The sequence below is a fragment of the Salmo salar genome, chromosome 06, assembly GCF_965601325.2.
Source record: "Salmo salar chromosome 06, fSalSal1, whole genome shotgun sequence".
NCBI classification, from domain to species: Eukaryota; Metazoa; Chordata; class Actinopteri; order Salmoniformes; family Salmonidae; genus Salmo; species Salmo salar.
Window position 1 is genome coordinate 5,644,374 of NC_138296.1, and position 21,518 is coordinate 5,665,891.

The 21,518-nt window shown below is 44.1% G+C and overlaps 1 protein-coding gene across 3 annotated transcripts in view; it reads right to left on the minus strand.

Annotated features, from left to right (window-relative positions):
• Window positions 1-426: 426 nt before the first annotated feature.
• crlf3 (cytokine receptor-like factor 3) overlaps window positions 427-21,518 on the minus strand; it is a 31,398-nt gene continuing 10,306 nt past the window's right edge. Inside the window, exons 2-10 of one of the 3 annotated variants that reach the window (XM_082976056.1) lie at window positions 20,759-20,895; window positions 12,469-12,681; window positions 9,790-9,872; window positions 8,490-8,667; window positions 4,705-4,762; window positions 4,151-4,315; window positions 3,337-3,475; window positions 3,109-3,221; window positions 427-2,959 (exon numbers count right to left, since the gene is read on the minus strand). In XM_082976056.1, the coding sequence (XP_082832182.1) occupies window positions 2,691-2,959; window positions 3,109-3,221; window positions 3,337-3,475; window positions 4,151-4,315; window positions 4,705-4,762; window positions 8,490-8,667; window positions 9,790-9,872; window positions 12,469-12,681; window positions 20,759-20,875 (1,335 nt within the window). In that variant the 5' untranslated portion in view covers window positions 20,876-20,895 and the 3' untranslated portion in view covers window positions 427-2,690. 3 annotated transcript variants of the gene reach the window in all.

Consider the following 21,518-nt stretch of genomic DNA (forward strand, 5'->3'; position numbering starts at 1 on the left):
CTGTAACTATCTCATGGATACGGTTCTAACACTACTGGTCAGGTTACTGTAACTATCTCATGGATACGGTTCTAACACTACTGGTCAGGTTACTGTAACTATCTCATGGGTACGGTTCTAACACTACTGGTCAGGTTACTGTAACTATCTCATTCACATGTTAGGATAGGGGATAGACCTTCAGCTAGCCCGAGGATAGTACTTTTCAGACTGGGCCAGTAGGAATGTGCCCAACTAGCCCGTCAGACCAGCCAAATTCTATATTTACAAACATGGCATGGGCCGGCACATTTTGGACCCGGTTGTTACCCTGGCTAGTAGAAATGGTCTGCTAGCCTGGCTGACCCAAAATCCTTAAGTTCTGTCCATCTCTTGATGTAGCTCCAATTTGGATTGTTTCATATTTCAGACAAAAATAACCAGAAATAGATGACTAAGCAATTTATTGGATGTTTCTGGGGCATTCATTCTGTACTGAAGGAAGGCACAATGAGGTATACACACACATGTAAATAATAAGCCTGATAACAAGCAGGACTGGGGTCAATGCTATTTAGGAAGTCAACTCACATTCCACTTTAACTCAATTGGAATTTCAGTTAACCTCCGGAATTGAAATGGAACTGAGCCCAACCCTGATTACAAGTCACAGTCAGCATTCCAAATGGCACCCTATCTGGTGCACTACTTTTGACCAGCCCTATGGATCCTAGTCAAAAGTAGTGCACTAGATAGGGAATAGGGTGCTATTTGGGACTCAGCCACACAGATAAAGGAATCGGAGATGGATGTTTGCATGAAGAGGTTGGTGGATGACAGACAGCTGAGTAAGACCCCACTTTTTTAACAGGTGGCCTGGTTCCATTTCCAACCCCACCTCCCTACCCTTGCACCATTGGCAGCGTTTCAATGATATCAGATGATTTGGACGTGAAGCAACACTGCCACAGTAACTATCCAGCTATATACTGTGTCCAGCTATAGCTTTTATCGACAAGCAGTTTCTTACAGTATGTATGACCACTGTTAACCTGTTAAATGTGAAACTGTGACGCAGCGGTCTAAGGCACTGTATTGCAGTGTCACTACAGACCCTGGTTCGTTTCCAGGCTGTGTCACAACCGGCCATGATCGGGAGTCCCATAGGGTTGGTGCATAATTGGCCCAGCATCGTCCGGGTTAGGGGAGGGGGTAGGCCGTCATTGTAAATAACATTTTGTTCTTACCTAGTTAAATAAAGGTTCATTTAAATTTGAACCATCTAACTCAACAGTCAGTCTGCTGAAGAGCACTCTGTAACCACAGCAACCATTCCATCTCTGCAGAACCACAGGAAGCAACCCAAACGGCCCCTAGTCCCTATAGTGCTCTAGAGGAAATAGGATGGCGCTTAAAATATAAATTCACCTCACAAGTACAACAAGTTCCCCCAAAAATTCATCAATGTCTACAAGTGAAGTTACATTACATGGTTGTGAAAACTTTTTTTTTTTTGCTAACAGTTAACAGTTTATAAAAAGCACAAAATGGAATCTAATTCAGAACACTTACAGAATCAGAACTTTGTACACACCATGAGTTCTGCTCACACGGAGCTGGGGAATTGAAAACGGGTCGACAGGGGAGGAGAGACCGACAAAGAAGAGGTTACGATCTCTGGAGTGAGTTGTTTTATTCTGTGGTAAACCAGACCAGCATGCTTTGCAGCTCATGTGTTTGATGAAAGGTAACGTCTCTCTCTCTCTGATCTCTGAGCGAGACCACCCCCTTATTGTTCTCACATTCAAAAGTAAAAAACACCACAATTTTAGGACTTTTGGAGAGAATGTGCATCTGAAATAGGGCACAGGAATGGCACCCTCTTCCCTATATAGTCCACTACTTTTGACTAAGGCCCATAGCACTATGTAGGGAATAGGGTGCCATTTCATGCACAGCCTGAGTGTCTCTTGAAAAGGAAGAATGATTGGTCAGTTGTGGTACATGAGTCTGTATCAGATGGCAGGATATCTTATCAGCCAGTTCAGAAAGGGCTTTGGATACATTGTTGATCCAGGTGCCAAGAGGAGAAAGGTGTGCTACTGGAGCTGATATTTTCTGATACCGGAGAAGACAGCTCTCAGCCATCACCAGTCATACCTGGAGGAAGCATAGATAGCTGCAGAAGGCCAGATGAAACCTTTCCCAGGGTGAAAGGAACGGATGGGTCACAGTAGGTAAAAGAGGGGTACATTAATGTAAACAACAGCAGTTGAATTCACATTGAGAAATACCCCAATACTGAAAAGCTATAGGGGGTAGAGGCTAAGTGTCTAAGGCAGTGGTATTCAAAGGCGATAATCGCGACCCCACTAAACAAAAAGTACGAGTACAGATTATTGTATGAGACAATATACAAACGTATTTGAAAAATACAATTGAGTATATTTATTTTGGTTTCTTGTAAATGTAATGAATTAAGGATTATTTGTTGATGAAATAATGTAAAATGTACTAATTTAAGGTTGTCATTATTTTTGGGGTGGGTTCATGAGAAAATGCACACAAAGAAATAGGGTCCCTGCTAAAAAAAAGTTTGAATACCACTGGTCTAAGGGGTTTATTTGGGACAGGACAACTCCAGCAGACAGGACTGTTACTCTGCTTGTCCCTTTGTGTTGACTGACAGGGCTGCTGTCCAATCAGCAGCCTCAGAACACCAGCACCTTCCAACCAGGGTGGGCTAAGGAGCAGCCAAAGAACAGGCAGTCCACCCCCTGGTCCAGCAGCCAATCAAACACCACTTCCCGGTTCCCTGAGCCAATCGTAACCCTCAGCTTGAAGTTGCCTCCTTCGCTAAGGTTGTTGTTGTTGCTAATAGGAAGTAGGTTGACCACTTCCATATCAAAGGTCACAGCAGAGCCGAGGGTGATAGAAGGCAGCTGGTTGGTCATCTCTTTACCGTTGACAAACACCGCTCCTGGAGAGAAGAGAGGAGAGGGAGAGAGGAAAGAGGAGGGATATAGAGAAGGTGAGAGAAAATCTGTCAAGTTTTGCTAACTTTTAACGCTGTTGCTACTCTGCAATTGTACGCTTTACAATTTTTTGTTGTTGAAAAAGTGATTGTACCGTTGGTGGAGATGCAGACAGCCTGGTCCCTCTGGAGAGACTCCGCCTCTCCCTCACACCCCACACACACCCCGATACTGTCCCGCTTGTCCACCTGGCCCGTCGCAGAGATCCTACGCAAGCACACAAAACACACTAATCACACGACAGGAATCACAGCATAACATTCCACTAGAGATTGTGATGGATGGAGGGAGAGAGAGAGAGGGAGTGAGTGTGTGTACTGACTTGAAGGTGAGCGTCTGGCCACAGAAGTATGTTGGAGCGTTGGAGTAGAGAACCCCAGCTTTAGAGGGGGACGAGTCACTCCGCATGGCGATGTTCCTTCTACTGCTGAGGATGTAGCCCTCACTGCCTGGACACCACTCTGGAACACACACCACCCAGAAGAAGACAGAAACCATGACAACAGTACACCTTCAGTCCAGGCCGACTGCATTTCAACAGGTCTGGCTGCAGGAGACACCTTCTCACGCCACAGACACTGAGACATAGGAGATGAGACAGGATGTTGAGTGATGCCAGAGAGGATGGTGCTTTACCGACACCAACGGCACGGGAGGTGAAATTACAAGCTAGAGTGTACTAAGTAGCTAGTGCGTGTGTACTAGCTAGCTGGATAAGCAACAATGGTTAACATTACGCCCTGGACCAAAGCTAGTTCCCTGACTGGTATGTGCCTAACATACTGATGCCCTGGACCAAAGCTAGTTCCCTGACTGGTATGTGCCTAACATACTGATGCCCTGGACCAAAGCTAGTTCCCTGACTGGTATGTGCCTAACATACTGATGCCCTGGACCAGAGCTAGTGACTCACGCTACACGAGACCAACGTCTACAGGTTACGCGAGCACACACCATCTGAGACACAAAAATACCATCAGTGATGCAAAAATACCATCAGAGATGCAAAAATACCATCAGAGATGCAAAAATACCATCAGAGACGTACTTTGAGGTTCGTAGACCACGCTGTGTCAGCATGCATAACCTGGAGCTGAATGCTTCACCGTACATCTGCTCCAGGTGTGTGTGTTTACCATGGGGTGCCAGTGTGGTGTATCCTGTCTGTGGGACGCTCCAGGGGCTCCACTCGGTACGTCCCTCCCCCCGGGCACACACCCTGAACAGATGATCAGTGTGGGGGTCCAGGTGTAGGACCAGGAACTCCTGCTCCGGCCCAATGTAGGTATCCTCGTACTGACCTGAACATACCGAGGTTAGGACCACAGAGATACACTAGTATTAATAAAGCACTATTCATATTATAAAGTACTATTCATATTATAATGTACCATTCATACAATTACATTTTATAATATATATTATTAAGCACTATTAATAAAGTACTAATATGTAATTCTATGGTTAGGACAACATATCCAGAGGCGCAAACAGATTCCTTTGTTGCACTAAGGCAGCGTCGCTGGTCCTTTTGTTCAGAAATGTATTTATGAGTTATTAAAAGTTATGTTTTATTAAATCATTACGACTTAGATTATTATTATAATTTGGAATAAATATGAATGATATAGAATCACAAAGAAATGAATAAGTTCTGGGATATTAAATCATGTTTGACCTAGGTACTGACCAGACACTGAGCGACGATACTGCAGGCGGTAGTCCTGCACCGCAAACTCATCATCCACCTAGAGAGACAGATGTTATGAAACACACCCCACAGGACAGTGTACTAGTTAATATCAGTATCATAACACCCCACAGGACAGTAGTTAATATCAGTATCATAACACCCCACAGGACAGTGTACTAGTTAGTTAGTATCAGTATCATAACACCCCACAGGACAGTAGTTAATATCAGTATCATAACACCCCACAGGACAGTGTACTAGTTAATATCAGTATCATAACACCCCACAGGACAGTGTACTAGTTAATATCAGTATCATAACACCCCACAGGACAGTAGTTAATATCAGTATCATAACACCCCACAGGACAGTGTACTAGTTAATATCAGTATCATAACACCCCACAGGACAGTGTACTAGTTAATATCAGTATCATAACACCCCACAGGACAGTGTACTAGTTAATATCAGTATCATAACACCCCACAGGACAGTGTACTAGTTAGTTAATATCAGTATCATAACACCCCACAGGACAGTGTACTAGTTAGTTAATATCAGTATCATAACACCCCACAGGACAGTGTACTAGTTAATATCAGTATCATAACACCCCACAGGACAGTGTACTAGTTAATATCAGTATCATAACACCCCACAGGACAGTGTACTAGTTAATATCAGTATCATAACACCCCACAGGACAGTGTACTAGTTAATATCAGTATCATAACACCCCACAGGACAGTGTACTAGTTAATATCAGTGTCATAACAACCCACAGGACAGTGTACTAGTTAGTATCAGTATCATAACAACCCACAGGACAGTGTACTAGTTAATATCAGTATCATAACACCCCACAGGACAGTGTACTGGTTAGTTAATATCAGTATCATAACACCCCACAGGACAGTGTACTAGTTAGTTAATATCAGTATCATAACACCCCACAGGACAGTGTACTAGTTAGTTAATATCAGTATCATAACACCCCACAGGACAGTGTACTAGTTAGTTAATATCAGTATCATAACACCCCACAGGACAGTGTACTAGTTAGTATCAGTATCATAACAACCCACAGGACAGTGTACTAGTTAATATCAGTATCATAACACCCCACAGGACAGTGTACTAGTTAGTATCAGTATCATAACAACCCACAGGACAGTGTACTAGTTAGTTAATATCAGTATCATAACACCCCACAGGACAGTGTACTAGTTAATATCAGTATCATAACACCCCACAGGACAGTGTACTAGTTAATATCATTATCATAACACCCCACAGGACAGTGTACTAGTTAATATCAGTATCATAACACCCCACAGGACAGTGTACTAGTTAATATCAGTATCATAACACCCCCACAGGACAGTGTACTAGTTAGTTAATATCAGTATCATAACACCCCACAGGACAGTGTACTAGTTAGTTAATATCAGTATCATAACACCCCACAGGACAGTGTACTAGTTAGTTAATATCAGTATCATAACACCCCACAGGACAGTGTACTGGTTAGTTAATATCAGTATCATAACACCCCACAGGACAGCGTACTAGTTAGTTAATATCAGTATCATAACACCCCACAGGACAGTGTACTAGTTAATATCAGTATCATAACACCCCACAGGACAGTGTACTAGTTAATATCAGTATCATAACACCCCACAGGACAGTGTACTAGTTAGTTAATATCAGTATCATAACACCCCACAGGACAGTGTACTAGTTAGTTAATATCAGTATCATAACACCCCACAGGACAGTGTACTAGTTAGTATCAGTATCATAACAACCCACAGGACAGTGTACTAGTTAGTTAATATCAGTATCATAACACCCCACAGGACAGTGTACTAGTTAGTTAATATCAGTATCATAACACCCCACAGGACAGTGTACTAGTTAGTATCAGTATCATAACACCCCACAGGACAGTGTACTAGTTAGTATCAGTATCATAACACCCCACAGGACAGTGTACTAGTTAGTATCAGTATCATAACACCCCACAGGACAGCGTACTAGTTAGTTAATATCAGTATCATAACACCCCACAGGACAGTATACTAGTTAATATCAGTATCATAACACCCCACAGGACAGTGTACTAGTTAGTTAATATCAGTATCATAACACCCCACAGGACAGTGTACTAGTTAGTTAATATCAGTATCATAACACCCCACAGGACAGTGTACTAGTTAGTATCAGTATCATAACAACCCACAGGACAGTGTACTAGTTAATATCAGTATCATAACACCCCACAGGACAGTGTACTAGTTAGTATCAGTATCATAACAACCCACAGGACAGTGTACTAGTTAATATCAGTATCATAACACCCCACAGGACAGTGTACTAGTTAGTATCAGTATCATAACAGGACAGTGTACTAGTTAGTTAATATCAGTATCATAACACCCCACAGGACAGTGTACTAGTTAGTATCAGTATCATAACACCCCACAGGACAGTGTACTAGTTAGTTAATATCAGTATCATAACACCCCACAGGACAGTGTACTAGTTAGTATCAGTATCATAACACCCCACAGGACAGTGTACTAGTTAATATCAGTATCATAACACCCCACAGGACAGTGTACTAGTTAGTTAATATCAGTATCATAACACCCCACAGGACAGTGTACTAGTTAATATCAGTATCATAACACCCCACAGGACAGTGTACTAGTTAATATCAGTATCATAACAACCCACAGGACAGTGTACTAGTTAATATCAGTATCATAACACCCCACAGGACAGTAGTTAATATCAGTATCATAACACCCCACAGGACAGTGTACTAGTTAGTATCAGTATCATAACACCCCACAGGACAGTGTACTAGTTAGTTAATATCAGTATCATAACACCCCACAGGACAGTGTACTAGTTAGTATCAGTATCATAACACCCCACAGGACAGTGTACTAGTTAGTTAATATCAGTATCATAACACCCCACAGGACGGTGTACTAGTTAGTATCAGTATCATAACACCCCACAGGACAGTGTACTAGTTAATATCAGTATCATAACACCCCACAGGACAGTGTACTAGTTAGTTAATATCAGTATCATAACACCCCACAGGACAGTGTACTAGTTAGTATCAGTATCATAACAACCCACAGGACAGTGTACTAGTTAATATCAGTATCATAACACCCCACAGGACAGTGTACTAGTTAGTTAATATCAGTATCATAACACCCCACAGGACAGTGTACTGGTTAGTTAATATCAGTATCATAACACCCCACAGGACAGTGTACTAGTTAGTTAATATCAGTATCATAACACCCCACAGGACAGCGTACTAGTTAGTTAATATCAGTATCATAACACCCCACAGGACAGTGTACTAGTTAATAACAGTGTCATAACACCCCCACAGGACAGTGTACTAGTTAATATCAGTATCATAACACCCCACAGGACAGTGTACTAGTTAGTATCAGTATCATAACACCCCACAGGACAGTGTACTAGTTAATATCAGTATCATAACAACCCACAGGACAGTGTACTAGTTAGTTAATATCAGTATCATAACACCCCACAGGACAGTGTACTAGTTAGTTAATAACAGTGTCATAACACCCCCACAGGACAGTGTACTAGTTAATATCAGTATCATAACACCCCCACAGGACAGTGTACTAGTTAGTTAATATCAGTGTCATAACACCCCACAGGACAGTGTACTAGTTAATAACAGTGTCATAACACCTGGAGGGTGTGTGTGTCCTCACCTTACACCAGCGTACTAACACACTGCCAGGTCTCTCCTGGAGTTCCTCTATCTGGACTGGAGGGTGTGAAGAGACTGATCCGTGTCGGGACACTCTGTCTCTCAGCGCGTACAGCAGAGAGTCATCCAGCTGGGCAGACACACACGGCACGTCTACTAACACTGGTACCTCCGGGAGGCTGAGACACACACACACACACACACACACAGTTAAAATAAACACACACACACACAGTTAAAATAAACACACACACACACAGTTAAAATAAACACACACACACACAGCACAGTTAAACATACACACACACACACAGTTAAAATAAACACACACACACACAGTTAAAATAAACACACACACACACACACAGTTAAAATACACACACACACACAGTTAAAATAAACACACACACACAGTTAAAATAACACACACACACAGTTAAAATAAACACACACACAGTTAAAATAAACACACACACACAGTTAAAATAAACACACACACACAGTTAAAATAAACACACACACACAGTTAAAATAAACACACACACACAGTTAAAATAAACACACACACAGTTAAAATAAACACACACACACAGTTAAAATAAACACACACACACACACAGTTAAAATAAACACACACACAGTTAAAATAAACACACACACACACACAGTTAAAATAAACACACACACACACACAGTTAAAATAAACACACACACAGTTAAAATAAACACACACACAGTTAAAATAAACACACACACAGTTAAAATAAATACACACACAGTTAAAATAAACACACACACAGTTAAAATAAACACACACACAGTTAAAATAAACACACACACACAGTTAAAATAAACACACACACACAGTTAAAATAAACACACACACAGTTAAAATAAACACACAGACAGTTAAAATAAACACACACACACAGTTAAAATAAACACACACACACAGTTAAAATAAACACACAGACAGTTAAAATAAACACACACACACAGTTAAAATAACACACACACACAGTTAAAATAAACACACACACAGTTAAAATAAACACACACACAGTTAAAATAAACACACACACACAGTTAAAATAAACACACACACACAGTTAAAATAAACACACACACAGTTAAAATAAACACACAGACAGTTAAAATAAACACACACACAGTTAAAATAAATACACACACAGTTAAAATAAACACACACAGAGTTAACCTTTACATTGTATTGTTAAAGTTAGAACATACATGACATAGTGAAAGAGAGTATGATAATTCCCTCTCTCTCTCTCCTTCACCTGTCCAGCTGGATCTGAAGGGCCTTCTTGGTGAAACTCCCCAGCTTGTCCTCCTTCTCCCCCAGACCACAGCGGATAGCTACCTCACCTGAAGAGAGGACAAGGGGAGAGAGAAAGAGAGATTCAAACCTTTAATCAGTGTTTAATTACAGGAGATGAATCATGAAATAGGAGACCACTGAGGTTTCATGGTACTGAGGAAGAGGAGGAGGAGGACAGGAGAAACATGATTCTGATGGTACTGAGGAAGAGGAGGACAGGAGAAACATGATTCTGATGGTACTGAGGAGGAGGAGGAGGAGGACAGGAGAAACATGATTCTGATGGTACTGAGGAGGAGAGGAGAAACATGATTCTGATGGTACTGAGGAGGAGGAGGAGGACAGGAGAAACATGATTCTGATGGTACTGAGGAGGAGGAGGAGGACAGGAGAAACATGATTCTGATGGTACTGAGGAGGAGGAGGAGGACAGGAGAAACATGATTCTGATGGTACTGAGGAGGAGGAGGAGGACAGGAGAAACATGATTCTGATGGTACTGAGGAAGAGGAGGAGGACAGGAGAAACATGATTCTGATGTTACTGAGGAAGAGGAGGAGGACAGGAGAAACATGATTCTGATGGTACTGAGGAAGAGGAGGACAGGAGAAACATGATTCTGATGGTACTGAGGAGGAGGAGGAGGAGGACAGGAGAAACATGATTCTGATGGTACTGAGGAGGAGGAGGAGGAGGAGGACAGGAGAAACATGATTCTGATGGTACTGAGGAGGAGGAGGAGGACAGGAGAAACATGATTCTGATGGTACTGAGGAAGAGGAGGACAGGAGAAACATGATTCTGATGGTACTGAGGAAGAGGAGGACAGGAGAAACATGATTCTGATGGTACTGAGGAGGAGGAGGAGGAAGAGGAGGACAGGAGAAACATGATTCTAATGGTACTGAGGAGGAGGAGGAGGACAGGAGAAACATGATTCTGATGGTACTGAGGAGGAGGAGGACAGGAGAAACATGATTCTGATGGTACTGAGGAAGAGGAGGACAGGAGAAACATGATTCTGATGGTACTGAGGAGGAGGAGGAGGACAGGAGAAACATGATTCTGATGGTACTGAGGAAGAGGACAGGAGAAACATGATTCTGATGGTACTGAGGAAGAGGAGGACAGGAGAAACATGATTCTGATGGTACTGAGGAGGAAGAGGAGGACAGGAGAAACATGATTCTGATGGTACTGAGGAGGAGGAAGAGGACAGGAGAAACATGATTCTGATGGTACTGAGGAGGAGGAGGAGGAGGACAGGAGAAACATGATTCTGATGGTACTGAGGAGGAGGAGGAGGAGGAGGAGGAGGACAGGAGAAACATGATTCTGATGGTACTGAGGAGGAGGAGGAGGACAGGAGAAACATGATTCTGATGGTACTGAGGAGGAAGAGGAGGACAGGAGAAACATGATTCTGATGGTACTGAGGAAGAGGAGGACAGGAGAAACATGATTCTGATGGAACTGAGGAAGAGGAGGAGGAGGAGGAGGACAGGAGAAACATGATTCTGATGGTACTGAGGAGGAGGAGGAGGACAGGAGAAACATGATTCTGATGGTACTGAGGAAGAGGAGGACAGGAGAAACATGATTCTGATGGTACTGAGGAAGAGGAGGACAGGAGAAACATGATTCTGATGGTACTGAGGAGGAAGAGGAGGACAGGAGAAACATGATTCTGATGGTACTGAGGAGGAAGAGGAGGACAGGAGAAACATGATTCTGATGGTACTGAGGAGGAGGAGGAGGACAGGAGAAACATGATTCTGATGGTACTGAGGAGGAGGAGGAGGAGGAGGAGAGGAGAAACATGATTCTGATGGTACTGAGGAGGAGGAGGAGGACAGGAGAAACATGATTCTGATGGTACTGAGGAGGAGGAGGAGGACAGGAGAAACATGATTCTGATGGTACTGAGGAAGAGGAGGACAGGAGAAACATGATTCTGATGGTACTGAGGAGGAGGAGGAGGAGGACAGGAGAAACATGATTCTGATGGTACTGAGGAGGAGGAGGAGGAGGACAGGAGAAACATGATTCTGATGGTACTGAGGAGGAGGAGGAGGAGGAGGAGGAGGACAGGAGAAACATGATTCTGATGGTACTGAGGAGGAGGAGGAGGAGGACAGGAGAAACATGATTCTGATGGTACTGAGGAGGAGGAGGAGGACAGGAGAAACATGATTCTGATGGTACTGAGGAGGAGGAAGAGGAGGAGGAGAGGAGAAACATGATTCTGATGGTACTGAGGAGGAGGAGGAGGAGGAGGAGAGGAGAAACATGATTCTGACGGTGTGTAATAGAAAGTCATAATAATTTGTCAGGTGATTATATTATCATATTTTATTAGTCCTGTTACACAGTTTGTAAGGGACATGTGTTTTTGTGCATATCCCTACTCCCCCTGAGACAGTCTCAGGGAGTGGGGTTACGGCCAGGGGATCAGTCAGGGTTAACCTGTTATATCATTGGATATTGGAGCAGGTGTTCCGCTAGCGGAACGTCTAGATGTAAGAGGTTATACTGCTAGTCTCAGGGAGTGGGGTTACGGCCAGGGGATCAGTCAGGGTTAAGTGCCTTGCTCAAGGGCTCCGGGATTTGAACCATGCGTCCCTCCGTCTATCTATACCTCACCCTCTCGGAGCAGCTCGTCTGCGGTGTTGACTCCGTGTTCTATGAGTTTCTGGCAGTCGTCCAGCGGCCGTACGCTGTCCTGCTCGATGACGTCCACCTCGCTAAGGAGCACGCTCAGACGCTCCGTCAGGAGGCGGGCCACAGCCGTCTGGAGCTCTGAGAAATGACGCTTCAACCCCTCCCTGGCCTGAGACGAGCTGCCTCGTACCTGGAGGAGCGAGAGGAGAGGAAGAGAGAGGAGGATGAGGGAGAGAGGGTAGGAGAGAGAGAGAGAGACGGTGGGAGAGGGTCAATTGATATGCTAACTTTCTACCAGAAATGCTAAAACGTTAAGATGTGTTAACAGTGCCAGTCCCCCAACGGAACAGGAAGCTGGTGGTTAGTCGATTGCAGTGAAACGTAGTCTCTGTTTCAGTTCCTCTTAACAGACAACCCTGCTGAGCTGAACTCCTGTCAGTATGAAACTACCAGACTATCTCAGTCCCAAATGGCACCCTTAGTGCCTTTATAGTGCATTCGGGCTCATAGAGAGGAGGGGCCCATAGAGAGGAAGGGCCAATAGAGCTCTGGTCAAAAGTAGTGCACTATGTAGGGTGCTTTTTGGGACACACCCACTGACTGACAGTCCTCCTCTCACTATGACTCTGACTATGAGAGAGAGAGAGACCAGAGAGAAAGAGAGCGAGAGAGAGAATGAGAGCGAGAGAGAGAGACCAGAGAGCAAGCGAAAGAGAGCGAGAGAGCGAGAGAGCGAGCAGGAAACAGAAGAGCAGAGGAGCTGCACTGATAAACAAGAGAAAAGAATAGTTGGATGAGGATGGAAAGACCTACATAGAACACTATCAGAGATCAGTGTGTATGGACAGCAGGACACAGGAAATGCCTCACTGGAGCCATTGCATCACTTCCTGGTGTCTATCAGTTTTGTGGAGATAAGGGCAGTATCCTAAATGGCATCCTATTCTCTATATAGTGAACTCATTATGACCAGGGCCAAAAGGTAGTGCACTATGGAGGGAATAGGGTGCCATTTGGGATGTTGCCAAAGATAATGTATATTTTGGGACGGTGAAGGATGGGAAAGCTAATATTGTCATCTGGAATACAATGACATGACCACTGGGAGTAGAGGACATACAGGCTGGGGAGAGAGAGATAAGAGGTATGAGAGAGAGAGGTGAGGTGACAGAGGGAGGAGAGAGAGAGAGAGAGACCAGAGAGAGAGCGAGAGAGACCAGAGAGACACCAGAGAGACCAGAGACGAGAGACCAGAGAGAGAGAGAGAGAGACCAGAGACGAGAGACCAGAGAGAGAGCGAGAGAGACCAGAGAGACACCAGAGCGAGAGAGACCAGAGCGAGAGACCAGAGAGAGAGAGAGACCAGAGACGAGAGACCAGAGCGAGAGAGAGAGACCAGAGAGAGAGAGAGACGAGAGACCAGAGAGAGAGCGAGAGAGACCAGAGAGATACCAGAGCGAGAGAGACCAGAGCGAGAGACCAGAGAGAGAGAGAGACCAGAGACGAGAGACCAGAGCGAGAGAGAGAGAGACCAGAGAGAGAGAGAGACCAGAGAGAGAGCGAGAGAGACCAGAGAGATACCAGAGCGAGAGAGACCAGAGCGAGAGACCAGAGAGAGAGAGAGACCAGAGACGAGAGACCAGAGCGAGAGAGAGAGAGACCAGAGAGAGAGAGAGACGAGAGACCAGAGAGAGAGCGAGAGAGACCAGAGAGATACCAGAGCGAGAGAGACCAGAGCGAGAGACCAGAGAGAGAGAGAGACCAGAGACAAGAGACCAGAGCGAGAGAGAGAGAGAGACCAGAGACGAGAGACCAGAGAGAGAGCGAGAGAGACCAGAGAGACACCAGAGCGAGAGAGACCAGAGAGAGAGAGAGACCAGAGACGAGAGAGAGACCGAGACGAGAGACCAGAGCGAGAGAGAGAGAGACCAGAGCGAGAGAGAGACCAGAGAGAGAAAGAGACCAGAAAGAGACCAGAGAGAAAGAGAGAGACCAGAGAGAAAGAGAGAGACTAGAGAGAGATAACTACAGGATGTTTTGACTCCCTCTCATCCAGAAGCCAGAAGTATCTAAGGCACACACTGCTCACGGACGTCACACCATCCTGGTAATCTGTGTGTGTTACAGAGCAGCTTTTCCTGCCTGCTTCGTCTCATATTACAGTGATGATGACTCATCCCTGGGGAAGAGGGGGGTTAAGGGAAAAATGGCCCAAAACTGGACTCTACAGCTGGGAAAGGAGAGAGACGTGTGCCAGATACCGGGTGGGCACAGTGGGCACCAGAGAGCAGCAGAACAGAACCATTCTGTAGATAAAAGTGTCAGTTTCAATTCATTGATAACTTTGGCGTTCGCTTGGTTATATAGAGCGGGTACGACCCGTTCTCTTGGTTATATAGAGCGGGTACGACCCGTTCTCTTGGTTATATAGAGCGGGTACTACCCGTTCTCTTGGTTATATAGAGCGGGTACGACCCGTTCTCTTGGTTATATAGAGCGGGTACTACCCATTCTCTTGGTTATATAGAGCGGGTACGACCCGTTCTCTTGGTTATATAGAGCGGGTACTACCCATTCTCTTGGTTATATAGAGCGGGTACGACCCGTTTGCTGAAATGCGTGCGAGAGGGTGAAGTTTGTAACGTGGCGAGATGCCGATACCCTCTATTCTTCTCAACCACTGAGAAAGGGTTCCTATCCACTAGTGTAAACATACCTATCACCCTTGGCATGTCTTTGGCCCAGTCAGAACCAGCTGTGAAGGGCTGCTTGAATGCAGAGGGGAGACAAAACTGTGTTGTTTTTTTGCGTTTCCGTCTCGTTCCGGTGGTAGGAATACTGGGGTGATGTCGGCGTAAATGCGTCAACATGTTTGAGGTGTTGGCAGCTGCATAGGCTATTCAAATCAAATCAAACTTTATTTGCCACATGCGCCGAATACAACAAGTGTAGACTTTACCGTGAAATGCTTACTTACGAGCCCTTAACCAACAGTGCAGTTCAAGAAGAAGAAGATATTTACCAAGTAGACTAAAATAAAAAGTAATAATAAAAAGTAACAATAAGAATAATGAGGTTATATACAGGGGGCACCGGTACTGAGTCAGTGTGCGGGGGTACAGGTTAGTTGAGGTAATCTATACATGTAGGTGGGGGCCAAGTGACTATGACAATAATAAAGTGACAATAAACAAACAGCGAGTAGCAGCAGTGTACAAAAAGGGGGGGGGGGGGGGGGTCAATGTAAAATTGTCCGGTGGCGATTTTTATGAATTGTTCAGCAGTCTAATGGCTTGGTGGTAGAAGCTGTTAAGGAGCCTTTTGGTCCTAAACTTGGCGCTCCAGTACCGCTTGCTGTGCGGTAGCAGAGAAAACAGTCTATAACTTGGGTGACTGGAGTCTCTGACAATTCTGGTTGAGCAGTGGTGACAATACGGTGACGGTTTAAGCCACAACTCTCTGTCCATCGCCATTTGTAATTTACTGGGAAGCCAAAATATAGATTTAAACGCTGGAGAATCTTCCTGGTTTATCGACCCCCCACCACTCGCCATCATACAGAACTAGTTCCCAGCTGCGCCTCACAAAAGGACAGTTTGAAATGAACCAATTAAGATTTGAATGTTGATCACAACGTGCACATAGACTCTGGTTGTTTTAACGGAATAGCCTGGAATGTTTTTCAGCTCAGATTTACTCAAGAGGCAGAGGCCTACAACCCAGCATAGTCACAGCCTATTGACCTAGTCTATTTAAAAATATATAGATTTAATGTGTTTGGGTTTCACAGTGCAGACCGAACCAAGGTCCCCCTACTGAACGGTTCAGCACCAATACGTATACCGTTACACCCCCTATTCAGTAGATGGGAATTGAACCACAGAAGTAGTTGTTTTACACACACTACGTCATCACACACTGCCTTTCACCTGCAACACATCAGCTTGATGGAAACATCTGTGTTGGGGAAACGGACATCTTGTTTTTAAATCAGGATTTTTGAATATTCTGACGACAATCTGTCGCCAGATGGATGGAAACCTAGTTACAGATACAGATGAAGTCTTCACCTGTACTCAGCAGCCGGTTTTCAATAGAATGTGCTTTTTAGTTCAGGAGTTGGACTACTCTGCATTCACACCACCTCCGGTTTGGCCAATGAGTCGTGTTTGTTTCTCTTTTCATATACCTCTCTTTCTCTGCTTTACTTTTAGAGGAGCAGGAAATAACAACATTGTTTACAATTAGCCTGAAGGGGGATAGAGAGGGGGAGGGGAGAGGGAAGGCTGTAACATCTTCCTGATACTAGATGAATGGTCCTGGAGAACTCTTGGCTGTGCAGTCTTTAGTTCCGGCCCTGATCATTCAGCTAATTGATTTATCTGAATTAGAGGTCGGCCGATTATGATTTTTCAACGCCGATGCTGATTATTGGAGGACCAAAAAAAAGCCGATACCGATTAATCGGCCGATATATATATATATATATATATATATATATATATATATATATATATATATACATATATACTGCTCAAAAAAATGAAGGGAACACTTAAACAACACACCCTAGATCTGAATGAATGAAATAATCTTATTAAATACTTTTTTCTTTACATAGTTGAATGTGCTGACAACAAAATCACACAAAAATAATCAATGGAAATCAAATTTATCAACCCATGGAGGTCTGGATTTGAAGTCACACTCAAAATTAAAGTGGAAAACCACACTACAGGCTGATCCAACTTTGATGAAATGTCCTTAAAACAAGTCAAAATGAGGCTCAGTAGTGTGTGTGGCCTCCACGTGCCTGTATGACCTCCCTACAACGCCTGGGCATGCTCCTGATGAGGTGGCGGATGGTCTCCTGAGGGATCTCCTCCCAGACCTGGACTAAAGCATCCGCCAACTCCTGGACAGTCTGTGGTGCAAGGTGGCGTTGGTGGATGGAGCGAGACATGATGTTCCAGATGTGCTCAATTGGATTCAGGTCTGGGGAACGGGCGGGCCAGTCCATAGCATCAATGCCTTCCTCTTGCAGGAACTGCTGACACACTCCAGCCACATGAGGTCTAGCATTGTCTTGCATTAGGAGGAACCCAGGGCCAACCGCACCAGCATATGGTCTCACAAGGGGTCTGAGGATCTCATCTCGGTACCTAATGGCAGTCAGGCTACCTCTGGCGAGCACATGGAGGGCTGTGCGGCCCCCCAAAGAAATGCCACCCCACACCATGACTGACCCACCGCCAAACCGGTCATGCTGGAGGATGTTGCAGGCAGCAGAACGTTCTCCACGGCGTCTCCAGACTCTGTCACGTCTGTCACGTGCTCAGTGTGAACCTGCTTTCATCTGTGAAGAGCACAGGGCGCCAGTGGCGAATTTGCCAATCTTGGTGTTCTCTGGCAAATGCCAAACGTCCTGCATGGTGTTGGGCTGTAAGCACAACCCCCACCTGTGGATGTCGGGCCCTCATACCAACCTCATGGAGTCTGTTTCTGACCGTTTGAGCAGACACATGCACATTTGTGGCCTGCTGGAGGTCATTTTGCAGGGCTCTGGCAGTGCTCCTCCTGCTCCTCCTTGCACAAAGGCGGAGGTAGCGGTCCTGCTGCTGGGTTGTTGCCCTCCTACGGCCTCCCCCACGTCTCCTGATGTACTGGCCTGTCTCCTGGTAGCGCCTCCATGCTCTGGACACTACGCTGACAGACACAGCAAACCTTCTTGCCACAGCTCGCATTGATGTGCCATCCTGGATGAGCTGTACTACCTGAGCCACTTCTGTGGGTTGTAGACTCCGTCTCATGCTACCACTAGAGTGAAAGCACCGCCAGCATTCAAAAGTGACCAAAACATCAGCCAGGAAGCATAGGAACTGAGAAGTGGTCTGTGGTCACCACCTGCAGAACCTCTCCTTTATTGGGGGTGTCTTGCTAATTGCCTATAATTTCCACCTGTTGTCTATTTCATTTGCACAACAGCATGTGAAATTTATTGTCAATCAGTGTTGCTTCCTAAGTGGACAGTTTGATTTCACAGAAGTGTGATTGACTTGGAGTTACATTGTGTTGTTTAAGTGTTCCCTTAATTTTTTTGAGCAGTATATATATATATATATATATATATATATATATATATATATATATATATATATATATATATATATATATATATATATTTTTTTTTTAATTTTTTTTTTGTAATTTTAAGAATGACAATTACAACAATACTGAATGAACACTTATTTTAACTTAATATAATACATAAATAAAATCTATTTAGTCTCAAATAAATAATGAAACATGTTAAATTTGGTTTAAATAATGCAAAAACAAAGTGTTGGAGAAGAAAGTAAAAGTGCAATATGTGCCATGTAAGAAAGCTAACGTTTAAGTTCCTTGCTCAGAACATGAGAACATATGAAAGCTGGTGGTTCCTTTTAACATGAGTCTTCAATATTCCCAGGTAAGATGTTTTAGGTTGTAGTTATTATAGGACTAATTCTCTCTATACCATTTGTATTTCATATACCTTTGACTATTGGATGTTCTTATAGGTACTTTAGTATTGCCAGCCTAATCTCGGGAGTTGATAGGCTTGCAGTTATAAACAGCTCAATGCTTGAAGCACAGCGAAGAGCTGCTGGCAAATGCAGGAAAATGCTGTTTGAATGAATGCTTACGAGCCTGCTGCTGCCTACCACCGCTCAGTCAGACAGCTCTATCAAATATCAAATCATAGACTTAATTATAACACACAGAAATACGAGCCTTAGGTCATTAATATGGTCAAATCCGGAAACTATCATTTCGAAAACAAAACGTTTATTATTTCAGTGAAATATGAAACCGTTCCGTATTTTATCTAACGGGTGGCATCCCTAAGTCTAAATATTCCTGTTACATTGCACAACCTTCAATGTTATGTCATAATTACGTAAAATTCTGGAAAATTAGTTTGCAACGAGTCAGGCGGCCCAAACTGCTGCATATACTTTGACTCTGCGTGCAATGAACGCAAGAGAAGTGACACAATTTCCCTAGTTAATATTGCCTGTTAACATGAATTTCTTTTAACTAAATGTACAGGTTTAAAAAAAATATACTTGTGTATTGATTTTAAGAAAGGCATTGATGTTTATAGTTAGGTACATTCGTGCAACGATTGTGCTTTTTTAAAATCATCACCCGTTTGTCGAAGTAGGCTGTGATTCAATGATAAATTAACAGGCACCGCATCGATTATATGCAACGCAGGACACGTTAGATAAACTAGTAATATCATCAACCATGTGTAGTTAACTAGTGATTATGTGAAGATTGATAGTTTGCACTCGCATAACAGGTGGTCAGCCTGCCACGCAGGCTCCTCGTGGAGTGCAATGTAATTGGCCAGAATCGGTGTCCAAAAATGCAGATTACCGATTGTTATGAAAACTTGAAATCGGCCCTAATTAATCGGCCATTCCGTATGACGACCTCTAGTCTGAATGAGGGTTGGACTAGTGTTGTAGTTGTGTTATTACCTGTTTGCGTGCTTGGCTGAGTCCATGTAGGTGTTATAGTTGTGTTATTACCTGTTTGCGTGCTTGGCTGAGTCCATGTAGGTGTTATAGTTGTGTTATTACCTGTTTGCGTGCTTGGCTGAGTCCATGTAGGTGTTATAGTTGTGTTATTACCTGTTTGCGTGCTTGGCTGAGTCCATGTAGGTGTTATAGTTGTGTTATTACCTGTTTGCGTGCTTGGCTGAGTCCATGTAGGTGTTATAGTTGTGTTATTACCTGTTTGCGTGCTTGGCTGAGTCCATGTAGGTGTTGTAGTGTTATTACCTGTTTGCGTGCTTGGCTGAGTCCATGTAGGTGTTGTAGTGTTATTACCTGTTTGCGTGCTTGGCTGAGTCCATGTAGGTGTTGTAGTGTTATTACCTGTTTGCGTGCTTGGCTGAGTCCATGTAGGTGTTGTAGTGTTATTACCTGTTTGCGTGCTTGGCTGAGTCCATGTAGGTGTTGTAGTGTTATTACCTGTTTGCGTGCTTGGCTGAGTCCATGTAGGTGTTGTAGTGTTATTACCTGTTTGCGTGCTTGGCTGAGTCCATGTAGGTGTTGTAGTGTTATTACCTGTTTGCGTGCTTGGCTGAGTCCATGTAGGTGTTGTAGTGTTATTACCTGTTTGCGTGCTTGGCTGAGTCCATGTAGGTGTTATAGTTGTGTTATTACCTGTTTGCGTGCTTGGCTGAGTCCATGTAGGTGTTGTAGTGTTATTACCTGTTTGCGTGCTTGGCTGAGTCCATGTAGGCGTTGTTGTAGTTCGCTCCTGTAATTCTGAGCTGCTTCTATACTCTCCTTAGCCTCCTGCAGCAACGCCTCAGCCTCTATAGACATCCTGTTGTACAGCCTGGCTCCTATACACACACACACACACACACACACACGTTATTAGCGGATGTTTGTAACTTCATGTCCCTGTGGTCTGATACTCTTTCACTCTGATAGTGTTCAGACTGGAACGTGTGTATTCCCCTGAACTCATTTTGACACTCTGCACCGCCACAGAACTACAACAATGAGGGTCAGACAGACAGCAGTGAGGAGAGACAGTAGCTTGTACACCAGACAGACAGCAGTGAGGAGAGACAGTAGCTTGTACACCAGACAGACAGCAGTGAGGAGAGACAGTAGCTTGTACACCAGACAGACAGCAGTGAGGAGAGACAGTAGCTTGTACACCAGACAGACAGCAGTGAGGAGAGACAGTAGAGGAGATATGAGGAGAAACAGTAGGGGAGATATGAGGAGAAACAGTAGGGGAGATATGAGGAGAAACAGTAGGGGAGATATGAGGAGAAACAGTAGGGGAGATATGAGGAGAAACAGTAGGGGAGATATGAGGAGAGACAGTAGGGGAGATAAGAGAAGAGAGTAGAGGATGTCTGACGATGATGTGCAAAACAGATCAAACCACTTCCCTTTACTAGAGGAAAGCAACCAGCCAACCAGAGGCCAGAGACTAGCAGCAACCAGCCAA